The 16,412-nt window shown below is 40.9% G+C and overlaps 2 protein-coding genes across 7 annotated transcripts in view; one reads left to right on the forward strand and one right to left on the reverse strand.

The window, feature by feature from the left end:
- Positions 1-16,412, forward strand: part of EIF5B (eukaryotic translation initiation factor 5B) — a 128,137-nt gene that overhangs the window by 110,474 nt on the left and 1,251 nt on the right. The window lies entirely within an intron of this gene.
- Positions 1-16,412, reverse strand: part of REV1 (REV1, polymerase (DNA directed)) — a 95,976-nt gene that overhangs the window by 33,719 nt on the left and 45,845 nt on the right. For all 6 annotated transcript variants that reach the window (XR_824311.1, XM_010829635.1, XM_010829636.1 and 3 more), the window contains 4 exons: positions 10,781-10,933; positions 7,370-8,082; positions 5,204-5,311; positions 3,670-3,786 (listed from right to left, as the gene is read on the reverse strand). Coding sequence is in view for 5 of the 6 variants with exons in the window: in XM_010829635.1 (XP_010827937.1) it covers positions 3,670-3,786; positions 5,204-5,311; positions 7,370-8,082; positions 10,781-10,933 (1,091 nt within the window). In the remaining variant the exon portion in view is untranslated. The remainder of the gene's footprint in view (positions 1-3,669; positions 3,787-5,203; positions 5,312-7,369; positions 8,083-10,780; positions 10,934-16,412) is intronic.

The following is a 16,412-nucleotide window of genomic DNA, read 5'->3' on the forward strand; positions in this document are numbered from 1 at the left end:
TGAAGTTTGAGTGAACTCCGGGAGTTGGTGATGGACAGGGAGGCCTGGCGTGCTGCGATTCATGGGGTCGCAAAGAGTCGGACACGACTGAGCGACTGAACTGAACTGAACTGAAGTGAACATATGCTATGCTGCTGCTGCTGCTGCTGCTAAGTCGCTTCAGTCGTGTCCGACTCTGTGCGACCCCTGAGACGGCAGCCCACCAGGCTCCCCCGTTCTGGGGTTCTCCAGGCAAGAACATTGGAGTGGGTTGCCATTTCCTTCTCCAATGCGTGAAAGGAAAAGTGAAAGTGAAGTTGCTCCATCGTGTCCGACTCTTAGCGACCCCATGGACTGCAGCCCACCAGGCTCCTCTACCCATGGGATTTTCCAGGCGAGAGTACTGCAGTGGGGTGCCACTGCCTTCTCCAGAACATACGCTATACTAGGACAAATTAAAGACAGAATGCAGAGCAGTTGACCCAGTGTCCTGAAGGGGTTTGGAAGGCTAAGTATCAGCTTTAATAGTCCATTATTCTAAGCTGAAAATCTGTAAGGATTTCAGGGTTGTTAGTATGACAGTTCTGGAGAAGGCAATGGAACCCCACTCCAGTACTCTTGCCTGGAAAATTCCATGAACGGAGCAGCGTGGTAGGCTGCAGCCCATGGGGTCGTGAAGAGTCAGACATGACTGAGCAACTTCACTTTCACTTTTCACTTTCATGCATTGGAGAAGGAAATGGCAACCCACTCCAGTGTTCTTGCCTGGAGAATCCCAGGGACGGGGGAGCCTGGTGGGCCGCTGTCTATGGGGTCGCACAGAGTCGGACACGACTGAAGCGACTTAGCAGCAGTATGACAGTTCAATAGTGGCTGCTACTAACCCAAAAAAGAAGAGCTGAAGCCTGAATGGCCACAACCAGCTGCCTTTCAAAGCAGCACCCATGAGTCACGCCTTAAGAGCTGGGGCGTCAGGGGACTTCTATTGAAGGGCTAGTTAACCCACTTAAGGGAGAAGTGGCGCTGCTGGTGAGAACGCTGTCCGTGGTCCCTGCTCCCAGCGGCCTGCCTGGGGAGCCTTGCAAAGTTCTCTGCTCTGGGTGGACTGACCCGGTCCACAGTGCGGCAGGGCACAATGCCTCCACGAGCGGAGTGAGCTGCTTCGTGGGAGGTTCGGGGGAAATGCAGGGACACACCGTCCTCCCTGGACGGCAAAGGAGAAGACTGCTCATCAAACCCTGACAAACCAGATGGGCACATGGAGTATGTGCAGGGACGGCTGGAGAAATCAGAGGAGAGGACCCACATCTGTGAAAAAGAAATTGCTGAGAATAAATCTATGCTAATACAATTTAAAACTTTGGTCGCTCTTAGAATGAACACTGAAGTTGCTGAAGGGACAGGGAACACCTGCATTCTGGAATCTGGGAAGGGAGAATTTCCAAATTCGAGATGGTCAATGAGAAGGCTCACTGCTGAGTATGGCTCAGGAGCAGCTGCAAAGAAGCCCGGGGTGGAGACCCTGGGCACGCTGGTCTGATCAGACCGAGTCCCTGAACATGACAAGTAAGAAACTGAGGTCCTATAAAAGGCTAATGATGCTCTTGGCTCTAATACCTTTGCCTAGATGTGTAAGACAAAACATTAGAACTGAATTTTTTCTTAAAGTTACGGTACAGAAGGCAAAGATTCTAATTCCTAAATTGATCCTCAACGTTTTAAAATTTGGTGTCATTATCTAATTATAGGGCCCAGGGAAAGAAAGATCAAAGAGTAACAAAGAGAGAGGAACAAAAGCACCGGAAGAACAAGTTCCAGGTATGAGCTTAACTGCACCCAATCTGTAACAAAGGACAGCTACTCAGGGTACATGCAGCAGATACTGTTACGACACTAACAGGTCCAAAGTGTAGGACACACATGGAAGTGAATGATGTCCAGTCAGAGAGAGTATAAAAGGTAAAGTATCACATTCTCTTTTTCCAGTGACAGGAAAATCCAGTTTTGACAGTTTTCAATGGCAAGTGCAACTTCAATACTTCTTCTAATATTTACTTTCTGGTTTACCACTCATACTTAAAGAGGCAGAGAGAATGTGAGCTATACGAGCTTATGAAAATCCAGCAGCTACACCGAGGAAGACAATTAAGTTATTACCAAGGTCAGAATTCTGCTTACAAACTGCTTATGGTCAGATCACTGGAGACAGGAGGAAAGACCCGAGAGGACCAGCTCCCCACTCTGAGGAAGGCTGCTTGCCAAGACCAAACCTCCGGACGCACACTGCCTAACAGGGGCAGACACAAGGCTCCGCCCACGGGAGCAGCTCTGCGCGTCGGGCGCCAAGAGACACTATGAGCAGCGTGCACAGGCATCTTCCCTCTTTAAAGCTCATTCAGAATTTCTTGAGTGCCCAGTGTGACAAGTGCTGTGCATTCTCTTAACCTACCTGTTTACCAGAATGTTAGACTGCATCTTTAATACCACACAGAAAAGACAAAAAGGAAAACCAACCTACAAAACCAAGCTACCAATACTTCAACAACCCATCTTGTCAAATACCACAATACAATTAACTCTCAACAAGTTCAGAATACCAACCTCAAATTCTACTCACTTCACATGAAACACTGGAATCTCAAAACTCTCTTATTTAATGACCAGGAAAAGTTTCAGGAAGTCTGGAGAATACAAGTACAAGTGAAGCATCAAAACATAGCTGTAATTATCCTCCTTTGTATCCATGGCATGATGACCACAACCAGCAAGAAAAATGTAATCCCAAGAAGGTCCTCTGAGACATCTACCGGCGTTCCTTTCATCTTAATTTCATCGAGGTCATTTCTAAAATAAGCCCCAATTTTTTAACTGGAAACTAAGAACCTGAAATAACTGGGATGAAATTTAACTGCAAGCTTTCCAGATTTCTACATATCTATTTTCTGATTAACACTTTTCTAAAAAATTAATCAAAAAAAATTGTATCCACAGACATCCATGGGAAAACTGACCAATGTCAAATAATTACTCAGTAATTACTAAGCAAGTATTTCTCAGGGAAAACTGTGGGGTGGGGGAGGGAGGAGGAGGGGAGAGACATGAAAATCTTAACAGTAATATGATTAGTGTAATTTATTTAATTTTTGCTTATTAACAGCCAAAATTTAGAAGCCAAAGAGGCAAGAAAAAAGTTTTCGTATGAAACAGGTACAACAAAGACACGGGGATGCTTGCTGGCATCCACCTCCTCACTCCAGCACACTAAGGCCTTAACTGCTCTTCAGTCCACCGATGCCTACACGTCCTCAGAAAACAAACTTCAGCGTCCCTGCCGGAATCAGCCCAAAACAACAGGTAATTAACTTTCAAGTCTAGAGGTTCCTACAAAATGATGTCCATGATCTTCCTCCCAAACTAAATCTATACAAAGCAAGCTAATCATGCCTTTTAAACTTTCTTCACTCTCTTGCCCAGGAAAGTATCATTATCCAATTCAACAAAGCCTAACTATAAACCACTCATTCGTATTATGTTCAGATTCTGCTTTAATACGTGACTGACACCCTTAAAACCTTTGAATGAAAAAGCTAATTGTTTCAACTCTGCTTTTATTTCTGCAACAACAGAACCAAAGCAAAATGCAGAAGTCTTCCACAGGTGCACTAGGACTTCAGAGCTTGTTATCTGTACCTGCTTTGCCTCTCAGGATCTTATTCTGATAATACTGCCACTCCAACTGGGGGTTAGCGCCAGGACGCAGAGGGGCCCTGCCGGTGCCCCTGTTACTTGTAACAGCCACTGGTTTTCCTATAAGAAGAGTACAGTTAGTTTTAAATCTAAGCACAGGGACGTTAACAACACTAAAAAACATGTAACGGAAAATTTTTCAAAAGACATAAAAAAATATGACATTTTTCTTTAGCTTTATTCAGGCATTAGTCCCTAACGGAGCCAGGAGCTTTAAAGATTATCAACTGCTATGCAAAAGTCATCTAAGTGTCTCTGCACCCCCCAAAGTAAACTATTCATGACAATTTTGATGCATTTATTCAACTTAAAAGCAACACTATCATAGCTTCTCGTTGTCTCTCTGGTTTCTTAAAGTAGAAAACAGGCAACAGAGAACCTCAATTAGAGTGGCAGGGTGAGGAGAGAAAGACAAACTGTCTAGGCTTTTTATAATTCTGGTATCAAAAAAGTATGGTAACATCTAAGCTAATCTTTATTTTTACAGCAAGAAAAAAAACTAATCAAATATATACGCAGAGGAATCACAACCTGACCTACTACAGAATCAAAGGTGAGTATATATAGTCATGAAATTTTTGGTTTAGTTACAAAATCTTTCACACACCATTTCTTTGTATGCGTATGTGTCAGAAGATAGCTCTAACTCTGTAAACCAACACATGGATAATTCATGTTTTTTTGTGTGTATGTGTGTGTATAAAAATATATTTCACTAAATGCATTAGTGAGGACAAAGAAAAAAATGCATCAAAAAGCCAGTCATGGGCTAAAATCAACTCTTTACAATCTAAACACCCCTATCAGAGCTGAAGCAGCAACTACTTGTGATAAAAATAAAGCCCTATTATTATCCCCAGCAGCTTCTGTGCTTCCCTTACAGGAAAAATACTCACTCTCAGAAGAAAAGGCTATTAGTTATCTCTTTCAGATCTAAACTTCTGAAAAATCCAGAATAAATATTTTCAAAAGTACTGACAGGTCACAAATACCTAAAATTTCCATTAAAACAAAGATTGCATGGAGGACAACACATTTTAACAACGTTCAATAATACAAAAGTATTCTACAACCAAAACCTTAGAATGCCCCCAACAGATGGTTCATTCAAGAGAAAGTATAGTGACCCAAGTTGCAAAGACATATGCTACCATAAAATTTCCTTTTATTGGCAAAAAATAATAACTATAGATAAAAACATAGAAAATGCCCAAAGCAGGTCCTTAATCTTAGATGATAGATCCTTCAAATGAAGAGTATTCTTCCCTAAAGGCCTGATCTCTACAGGGAGGAAAAATCTTTTTTCTAATTTCCCTCAATCTTTCTTAATTATGGAGTCCAGAAAAACTGGAAGCAGTAACTGATTTTGCCAAGGAAAATCAGAATGAATATTTCTTAAAGAGTATTTTGTGATCCCTTAGAATATATATTTGTAACAACATATCAATTTTCTTAATACATAAACAAGAATACAGACCTTTGAGATCTGGTCTATTTCGTATACCCACTGATACAAAGAAGCAATCCATATCAACATGCATTATACAGCTCTGATGTCTGGGTGAACTCAATACTGACATATTTCCTAGAAGGAAAAAAAGAACGTTCAAACCCCAAACTAATCAATACTTTAAAAAAAAATCAGGTCTAGTTAACTTTAGAAATTATATTCTTAAATGCTTACAAGCAGAATGAAGTTTTTAAAAAAATACAGATTCTATAGTAGATTATTTATATCACCTCAAGAGAAATCAAAGTTCAGTTTCTTTGGCTCTAAAAACAATGCAGAGATACAAATTTAGTTTCCAAACATCATGTTTCCTAGTCTACATTCTAACAAATCTCTCCATCTGTCTAAATGCTTATCTCAAAGTCATTTCTGTGTGCTGACTGGCATATAAAAATGTACAGGTGTGTTCATGTATTTAGTCCCGGGGAGCTAAGCACTCTAGGGGACCACTGCTCCACGTGGTCACAGCCTTCCTCGCTAGGACGGCCACACACACTGCTACTGTTACCAGTGCTGGGCGGTAGGTGTCAGGCAGTGCTGGAAGAGCTTTACATGGATTCATTTAAATCCTCACAACAACACTATGAAAGAGGGAATAAGCTTATTATCCCCATTTTGCAGAAGAATAACTTCAGTCACACAGCCAGTAGGAGGCTGAGCTGGTCCCAGGCCGTCTGATTTCAGAGCCCACAGGCCACCACCCTTGTAAAAAGCGATGATCTCACAAAGGAATTTTCCTCTGATAGATTTAAGAACAATAGTACTGAGGTTAGTCTTCGTAACAGGCTTCTAAAAACTTACAGTTACTACCCAAAAGGTTGAGACAACTCTATTCACCAGACTGGGACTCTGAGCACCTTTCCCTTGTCCCCACTAAGGGCACAGCGCTGGGCCCTGCTCCTACCACCTCCTGGACCATCACTCGCCAGCCAACGGGAGACAGACGCAGAGAGTGAACTCGCACCCTGCTTCCTGAGAATGGCGCAGCTAGGCGATGCGCGGCTGCCTGACTCCAAAGCCAGGGGCTTCCCTGCTGCTCTGTTACCTCAAGAAATAACTTATAGATCTTAATTATAATCCTGCTGTATAAAACTATTATATAAACATAATGTAAACAACTCAAAATAATGGTTTTAAAGATTCAAGTCATATGGAAGGCATATACGAAATGCCCACTGAATGCTTTCATACAATATAAAAATTTCTCATCTTGGAAAATTCGCACTCATGGAAATGATTCATAATTACTCTTTGAAGCTTTCTAAATTAAATGACCTTTAGGTAACAAGACCAAGGCATGATATAAGGAAAATCTAATACCTATAACCATTATTTTGAACTATTTTATAAATAACAAAAAGCATTTGGAAAAGCTAAACACAGCAAACCATAACAAGAAACCCACATGTAGAGGCTCTACCAGTCTGGGAGGCGTGCGCTCCTCTGTGCACCTGTCTCCACAGCTATAAACTGAAGGGCAAGAGCAGCTCATCTTCAGGGAGGAACCATGTGAGCCAGAAAAAGCAACGAAAGCCTCAACTAGACACCAGTTTATATTGACAGGCACAGAAATACAGCCTGTTACTGTTGGCTTTGTTTTGACGACAAGAGAAATATTGAAATACAAAATACAATTAGCCAATCTACTTATGTGAAAATACTTAACCTCACTAAAAGTGAACCACTATAATTACAACAGCTATTATGTCAAAGTTACTTAATGACTGAAAAATTATTATGACGCAAGCTTTTAAAAATTAACAGTTACTCTTACCAAACCATTTTTACAGGAGATTAAACACTGAATATAAACTATACTATATTTTACAGTTCAAAACTTCAACAACTGATAAAGTCTACAGGAAGAAGGAATGCTCAGAACCCCAACCCTGGGCCTATTCAAATTACTTAAAAGATTTTTAGTTAGCCACACTCAAAACTAATTTTGTAAAAAATACTTTAGTAAGAAAGCTTTTTATCATCTGTTATACTTACTGTTACTTACATAACCCGACACTCCTCAAGACTTCCACGTTACAAGAGCTTAGTACTGACCAGAACCCCAGTGACAGATTAAGAACAAAATGGTAAGTATGACTGTTCTTAAGAAAACGATTGTAGTTGAGTATCTACCTGTGTCAGTTACAACAAGTGCGGACCTGCCTGCTTTCATTTTTTTTAACTTTTCCCTTCCTGGAAAGACACCACTACTCTGTTTCTGCAGCGCATTGACAAACTCAGTCAGTTCCCACTTCCACGCGGATATGTGGTGCAGTCTCGACCGGGAGTAGAAGTCCGAGATGAAGTTGAAGTCCGAGGGTCTGGGCGGCCCCGAGGGCCGTCCCCTGCTTGGGGAAGGTACTGAAGAAGTGCTCTTTGTGCTTGAAGGCCCCTGAACGGTGGAGTGGTGAGCACCGTTGACTCGAGGGTTACTGTGCAAAGGTGGCGAGGAGAAGGGCTTAGTTCTGTGCGGATCCCGCAAAGCGTCCGCGCTGCAGGCGCTCTGCTGGGCCAGCTGCACGGTGCAGTCTCTGAAGGCGCCGCGGCTCCTCTCGGCCCCCGCGGCCTCCTCCTGGGCAGGCTCTGGGGACAGCCTGCTGGCGACACCACTGCCCGGGGGCGCCAAGCAGTCCAAGCTTTTTAAGGCACCGTGAGAGCTGTGGGCGTGCCCATTACAAAGGGCACGGCCACCTCTGGGATGCGGAATTCCATTCTGTTTCCTTCCTGGGAAGACAGGCTCCAGCCCCACAAAATCAAAGTCATTATCTGCAGCTTCTTCGTTCCAGTTGTTCACTCCATTGACTCTGACTTCACTTTCCGTCTCAATTTTCTTAATTATGTGATTTCTAAAGCAGGAAAAGAAAAAATTTTTGTTTAAATGAATAGCGTCGGACTTTCAAGCTGAAACAATTTTTCATGTAAACTCTCTTACTGATATACACTTTAATATCCCTCTGCCCGAATCTGAAAGATTAAACCACGACTTGAATTACTGCTCTTCCAACAGAAGATAATTCTTTTCTAAACCGAAGGAGCAAGGTACTAGGAAAATTCTAGCACATTAACAGCCTTTTAGGTTTTGTTTCCTTTTTAAAACTTCAGACACTCCCAAAGAAGAAATAGAATGGGATCTTCTTAGATTGAAGAAAAAAAACCAAAAAACAATTTTCAGTTATTTTCCCATTAAAAATCGTCATCTATTGGTATAAGCTTTAAACACCCAGTCTGAGTCACGGTGCCTGGCATACATTAGTAGTCAAGCATTTGCTCAATTAATACAATATGAATAATTCCTGTAAAAAGGGGTAAGAAACCTCATGTGAATTCTAACTGCTATGTTTATTTTCAGTTTTTTATGTAAGGTACTGTTCAACACATTAAATTCAATACTGCCGCCCTCCTGAGGCTGGTTACTTTCCCTCAGGAAGCAACCAACAGACTGTATTCATTAATCCATTAAAAGGGTCAACTGATGTAGATAAAAAGTAAAAAAAAGAAAAAGTCAATGTGTAAGGTTAATTCAATGAAATTTATATCCAGAAAAATGAGGATGTTTGCCCTACTGACAGGGAATTAGTGTTTCCTTCCTAAGAAATGCATTATGTACATGCCAGGATGGTAGGTCCAAGGCAGTCTGGACCCAGTGTCCTGATGACAGGTTTATCAGTGCAAGAACTATGACAAACACTACACTACACTCCATTGCTCCTCCAATGATTCCCCGTAATGCTGTGTAATTAAAAATTCATTTGTATTCAAAAGAATCATCTAAGTAACAAAAACAGGAGTCTGAACTACAAAGCCGTAATTCACTCTCCTTAGGAAGGTCCACAGCGTTTGCCCAGTTTCAGTTCAGGCTCCAGATGAGGGCACGCACAGCACCAAGGCACAGGTTAGACTGCCACCCCGTCAACAGGTTTAATCTCAAGTTCCTCCTCCTAATACCAACTGGGTCTATTATTAATGACAGTCTGACTACACAGGAAAACCACACATGACCTGGATCCAAACATCACCTCCCATTTCTGGGTTGGCTCTGGCTGATCAGCTTGTGGAATCTGACCGCCAACTCTGAGCAGGTCAAAGCCTCACCAGTGAGCACACCACAGAGAGAAACAGAAAACCAACCAGAAACGATTAAGAGATGAAGGAAAGAAAACCTAACGTGATCTAAGACAGAGAAAGTCTGGCCCTTGAGACAAAGAGCAAGGGAGCAAAAAGCGGCATGAAGGAGCTTCAAAAAAGTTTATAAAACGCACTGAACATGCCAGAAAATAAAGATCAAGAAAGAAACAAAAGTGCAATCAGAAAAGCCTTAGATCTGGTTCTGTGTTATAAATACTAAGACTTTAAATGAACACTAGCGACACATGCACTAGAAATGCACACACCGGCAACAGAACACTGCTCACGGCCCTCCTTCTGCACTTCGGTGTTCCAGCCTGGGCAACGGGACATCTAAAGAGGCTGGACTGGAAACACCCCACAGGTGGGTAATATATTCACTAGGCAACAACATAAATGGAGCAATAATTACAATCTAATAGGCAAATTCTTCCTCAAATCGACACAGAGAAGAATTTCAAAACACACACACATAGATATTTTCCTTTATTAGTGGAGTAAGAAAAAAAAAGATGAAGCTGTGCATTCAGAAAGTTTTCTGATATTGCCTGTACACACTGATAGTACTAAAAAAACAAAATTAGAAGTTTAGGTAACATGAAAAACAACTTACGTAAGTGAATACAAGTTAAAGAACAAACGCCAACAAAGCTACAGAAGGTAGTGACACCGGATCCCCCAGTGCAATTAAGACTCCCGGTCTTTTGGAAAAAACATATCCAACTCCCAAAGCAAGCAATTTAATAAATAAGGAGAAGGCTCATGACAATGAGTCACGATGATAAACCACCTGATACACAAGTTAACGCAACATACCAATTAACTGTGGAGCCGATTTACCTCGGGTTACTGCAATTAAAGCTTAAGTCAAAATATTTTTAAAAACCAGACACATGGAATAAGGCCTAGATTCATCTCTAATTCTATAACCTTGAGGGTCATCAACTAAATTTTCACCAACATAAAGTATTTATGTTTTCATATTGTTACTGACTTAGAATTTTTCAAAAATAACCTGGAAATGTTAACATTTTCATTGCCTATCTTTCTGTGCAACAGCGCACAACAAATGTACAGGTGGCGCAGTTCAGCCTTTGAGAAAGTAATACTCTGCAGCAAAGCACTTGTGTCAAAAATTATTACTGCCATGAAAATCCATGAGAAAGTTTAATTCTAGTAACTTAACAGCCATTGGTTTAACATGGAAATTTAACGTGAGTGGAAAAGTTTTGTTTACATTTTATTTACAAAACTGTCGTGATAAAAATAATTTTTAGGTAAGACACCCACCCCTATAGTTCACCAGGATTAACACAGATGAATAACCAGGTTTGACGTGTGTTTCTATCTTGAGTACAGCAGGGGACATGCACACTGCTAAACCCCAGCTCCGCGGTCGCCCCAACCAGACACACTTACACCCTGTCATTGAGCTGCTTGGTGATGCTGCTGGGCCCGGGGAGCGGGTCCTCAGGTTTGCACACAGGATTAAAGTTGAGGCTCTTCTGCACAGAGGACGGCTTGCTGTACAGCTGATAGGGAATGCAGGACAGGAGTCGCCCAGCTTTGATGCTAAAACGAAAAAGTCAGAGCAATTTAAGAGTTTAATACCTGGGGTACACGAGCTTCACAGAAAATCAATGTTCTCAATAACAGGAGTATTCCACCACCAACATGTCATTGCCCTTTCTAGTTTATTCCTTCCTCCTTTGTTTTAGTGGTCCTAATACAATATAATTTTAGTTAAACATGAAGAGACGTGTCTGAAATTTTAAAAACTAGTGGCCAATGATCTCACATTGAGGAGGGGAAAACTAGAGAATAGGATGAGAAAAGTTTAATCACAGAGCTGGACTAGTCAATATTTTAATAATCATGACTTTAATATTAACCACACTCTTTCCCCAAAATCGCTACAGATGGTAATTGCAGCCATGAATTAAAAGAGACCTGCTCCTTGGAAGAAAAGTTTTGACAAACCTAGACTGCATATTAAAAAGCAGAGACATTACTTCGCCGACAAAGGTTCATATAGTAAAAGCTATGGTTTTTCCAGTAGTCAGGTATGGATGTGAGAGATGAACCATAAAGAAGGCTGAATGCTGATGAACTGATGCTTTTGAGCTGTGGTGTTGCAGAAGACTCTTGAGAGTCCCTTGGACTGCAAGATCAACCCAGTCAAACCTAAAGGAAATCCTAAAGGAAATCAATCCTGAATATTCATTAGAAAGACTGATGTTGAAGCTCCAATACTTTGGCCACCTGATGGGAAGAGCTGACTCATTAGAAAAGACAGCCGACTCATTAGAAAAGACCCTGATATCAGCTGGGAAAGAGTGAAGGCAGAAGAAGGGGACAACAGAGATCATGAGATGGCTGGGTGGAATCACCGACTCAATGGACATGAGTTTGAGCAAACTCCAGGAGATGGTGAAGGGCAGGGAAGCCTGACATGATGTGGTCCATGGGGTCGCAAGGAGTCAGACACGACGGAGCGACTGAAAACAACAACTACAACAACAATCTTTCTCCAGTTCACACACAATCATCGAGGTTTTCTCAACCTATCTCACATGTCAAGTTTCCCCAGAATAACGGGACTGGATGAGGATCCCCAATTTCTAAGATTCACATCATGTCTATTACATGTGAAAGCCTGTAATGTGAAGCACAAAATAACCTCAACTTTAAGAGAAGTAAGTAATTTATACTATTTTATATGTATAAATGTGATAAAGACAAGGCCACTAGAAGACAGGAACTAAGAGAAGTTATCATATATATCTATGTATCCTCTTCCAAACATTCACTAGCTACATATCAAACATCACTGGGATAAATCAGGGGGCATGAGTAGTCTAATACTAGACAGTCCTGGCCCATTAACAGACACTCCCAAACACCTATTATAACTAAGAGCTAAAACTGAGTTCATTAAACTAAAATTTGCTTTCTAATAAACTGAGTTACATACGGTTACTGTGTCTTTAAATATATCATTTTCAATTCAAAATCGAAACATTTGAAAGCATGTGTGGCTTTAAACCTAAACTATATATAAAGAAAGCCACCCTTCAATTAATTAGGAAAAAATGAATAAAGAGTAAAATACTTTTTCTTATTATCTGACAAATTCAAAAGTTTTGACGTTTTCCCCAAAGGGCATGCCACAAAACTTGAAAAAAGTGTAAGAAATTACTGAACTGGCTTAAACAAACAAACCAATTCAAAATATGAGTCAACAACTTTGAATACTGAAAAACACATGATGATATCCTAAAAATGGAAATATATCATGTTGCAAACTAAGTTCTTTTTGTAATTATATCAGTATATAATTCCCCCTAAAACACCTTCAGCTTTAGGTAGCATTACTAAACATGCTAAAGCACTAAATCACGACAGTGGAGAACGTTACTACTGACAGCACACTTCAACCCTCATTTACCTAAAGAAACTACCATCAGGCTAAAGTCATTTTTTATCAAGACAACAGAGCGGAGACTGAAACGGTGCCCGATGTCCCAGGGGCACACCAGAAGGAAGACCCAAGTGCAGCGAAGCCAGGACAGGCCCCGCGTCGTGCTGGCTTCTCCCAGACTCCTGGCAGAGTGCTGGCTGACCGGGCTCTGGAGGGGCTCTCTGTGCTCAACACTGATCGCACATGACCCCTGTGAAGACTGAGGTCACCTGGCGGAACCTGAGGCTCTCAGCCCATGGAGACTGATAAGAGCGCCAATTTTAATACTGCAGGTTTCACCAGACGTCCTCAGAGATGCCCAGCAAAAGCAACTAAAGCCCAGCGCATCATCATCTTGTTAGACAAGGAATTTTTTACATTTCAAACCCAAACCACTACACATACATTGTACATTCCTAACTGTCATGACATCCGTCTGTCCAGCTACAGACATGGCAAAAGCATTCTCTGAAGGTATGTTTTTAAAAGATCTTCTTTTAAGAAATCTCTCAGGGATTAACTTGTAACATTGTCTAATTTCACTGCTTATCCTAAGCACAAAGGAACTGTTTATGTTCTACTATTTTTAAGAAAAAAAAAAGCTGAATACCAAATACCAAAATCCAAATTTCAAGATCAAAAGGAGTTTCACTTTACCAAAAGATATTACTACATGATTTCTTTAAACAGTGGACTTCCTTCATACACTGAAAATAGACTCTGGTATATATGAAAGATATGTGTGTGTATATATATAATATATATGTATTTATTCACTGTATCAGACACATATTCACGGATGTGAAATATTTACTTACTTTGGGGACTCTTAACTCTTGGTTTGTCCTCTAGCCCCAGTAAACTTATCTCTAGAGTAGAACTTTGCTTCTAACACTCCTCTAAATCATTTCCTATGCTGACACAATGAATTTACACTGACAGTTATAACCAGAATCTGGAAAATTTTGTAGAAATCAAGATATGAAAGTCCCTACGATGATTTCCATTCCAAACTCTGTAGTATCACTGTAGCAATACTATCTTCTTCAGATGATGCAATTCTGCTCATCAAATGCCATATGGCTCCAGTCAACGTCCCAGTCATTCTCTATGAGAAAACCCCTAACGCCGTGTATTCACCTGCCCATCCAATTCAGGTATGTTTTCTTCCTCATTCAAAAGTGAATTTAAGACAAGAAAGGAGTGAATTATGGGCTAAGGAAAAAACGAACTGTTTTTGCCTTATATTCTACCACTAAACAAAAATTCTTCATTCATTCAACATTAAAATTGCCTTTGTCCCCACCTCTCTGATCACCTAAGCTTTCCAACCACTCACAAAGACTGTACAAGCTCAGAAAAGGAAATAACAGGTAAGAACACATATATATATAACTTGTTGTCCTTTATCCTACAGGGCCCAAACTGCTTTTTATTTTTCACTACAAATACTGAGAGTTAAACTATTCACAGTCATTCTTTAGCTCCTGAAAACCAAGAATATATTTTCTTATAAATATTATCTACAACATGGGGTGAGGGGGGGACTGAAATGTGTATACTGAGTAGTTGGCCAAGTAAAAATAATTTGAGAAGAATTCTGTAGTGTTGTGAGAGAAAAAAGTAAATACTCAAGATAAACTTTTTTTAAACACAAATCTAGACCAGAAACAAGAATCATGCGTATTTTCTATTAAGAATTGAGGCAAAACACAAAAACATAAGGGGAAAATCATGAGATAAAATTGTAGTCAACTTATATTTGATCTGAATAAGACTCTAATAATTACGTGGAGTGTAATTAGAAACAGTTTTACTCCATATGAAGTGTGAGGCGTCACAGCACTGCAGCTATGTGACAGACACGAGCATGCGCAGCTCAGGAAGGAAGGGCGCACTGACTGGGAGAAGACCCTGTGGGCTGGCGTGAATGGGAACCTCTGTCCTTGCAGCCCAGCCCGGGAGAACCAGGCTCTCTTGCCATGGGAGACGGAACGCAAAACGGACGACGAGAACAGAACAGCCTTGGAGCAGCAGGGCACCACGGTGTCTACTGTGCTCTGCCCTGATGAGCCAGAGCGGCAGCCAGAGCGGCTTCCGTAACTACTCACACTTCAAATTTCCACATCAAATTGTCTGCAGAAAGGGATTAACAAAAATGTGAAAATCACAAACTCATACTGTACCATATACAACCGTAAGATTCACAAGACAAAGCCTTCAGTTACAGAACTCAGAACTTAAACTAATGCACACAGGCTTCTCATTACAGGACTCCCCTGCCTCTTGGAAGTCGTGACCTCGTAATCATGCCTGTACTAACTCGGGTTTAATGGCACCTACACAGGCACCAGGGAATTTGAATCAAAGCAATCTGCACACTTAGAAGTGTTAGTCACTTTTCAAACTGCTCAAACCCAAAACAGGAAAACCAATTATAGAAGAGAATACCATATATCATCCTTTAAACAGCTAATATAATGTTCAAATATTTAAGTATAATAAAGTCTCATTAAAGCCCTGCAGTGGAGAAGAGATGAACAAGACTAGGATTAGAGCATGGAAGCAAACGGCTCTGATTTACCCTGGAGAAGCCCATGCTTATGACATCACAGACACCAGGCATTATGTCATATATTAGAGCACAGAGCTGACTAATCCATTTCTAGAGAGATGAATGAGGCAGTTCTCCTGTAACAACTTAAATGGCAAAGAGCAGACCCAATGATGAGTCAGAAATCTGGATTCTGAATTCTGTCACTCGGGCAAATCAGTTAACCTTATCAGTCCTGCCTTCTCATCTAGTACATAGAGCAGATACATCACATAATCATGATTCCAAAGTCACTTCAGTTATTTAAAAACAGATCATTAGGTCTGAAGGTGTATTTTATAACTTGGAACTGCCTCAGCTACGTTTATTATTGAATTACCCCTCTAGTTGCATTCAGCAAAAAAGAGCCAGTATAAAGAAAGAGCTGTCATGAAGACCACCATTTTCTAAACATGTTAGCTTGCACCCAGCCAGGGCCCTCCTCACCTCCCTTTCCTACCATCCACGATCTCCCCTATTCTCCCCAAAGCCAAACTAACATCCTCAGATCGAAATTCCAGCCCCAGCCAATGAAACGACTGTGTAAGTGTCCACACACAGCGGAACTCTGAAATGATACTAACCTCTCATACGAAAACTTCACAACTCCTTTTTAAGAAGACATACCACTAAAAGCCATGTGGATAAATCCTATATAATGAACAGTGACTGGGTCCTTGGAACACAGCACAGCATGTTCCAGGGATGAGTCTTCAACTTAATACACCAAGACTTAAATTTAAAAAACCCTAGTCTATATGAATAATTTGGCTTTCTGGAAGCCAAATGCACTTTTCCCCTAAATGTACCTTTGACCTTCTGGAATTGATTTTTCTAATACTCGGTCATGTTTATAGAATACAAATAAAATATCATAGCAGCAGCAGCTTCTTCCGTATCACGTCTCTATAACATGGGAAGCACTGTGCCAGGTAGTCTGCATGAGTTATTTCTAGTTTTCACATAACCATAACAGGTAGACAGTGATCTTCTTTTAC

This window comes from Bison bison, unplaced genomic scaffold (assembly GCF_000754665.1).
Source record: "Bison bison bison isolate TAMUID 2011002044 unplaced genomic scaffold, Bison_UMD1.0 scf7180017864508, whole genome shotgun sequence".
Taxonomy (NCBI): Eukaryota; Metazoa; Chordata; class Mammalia; order Artiodactyla; family Bovidae; genus Bison; species Bison bison.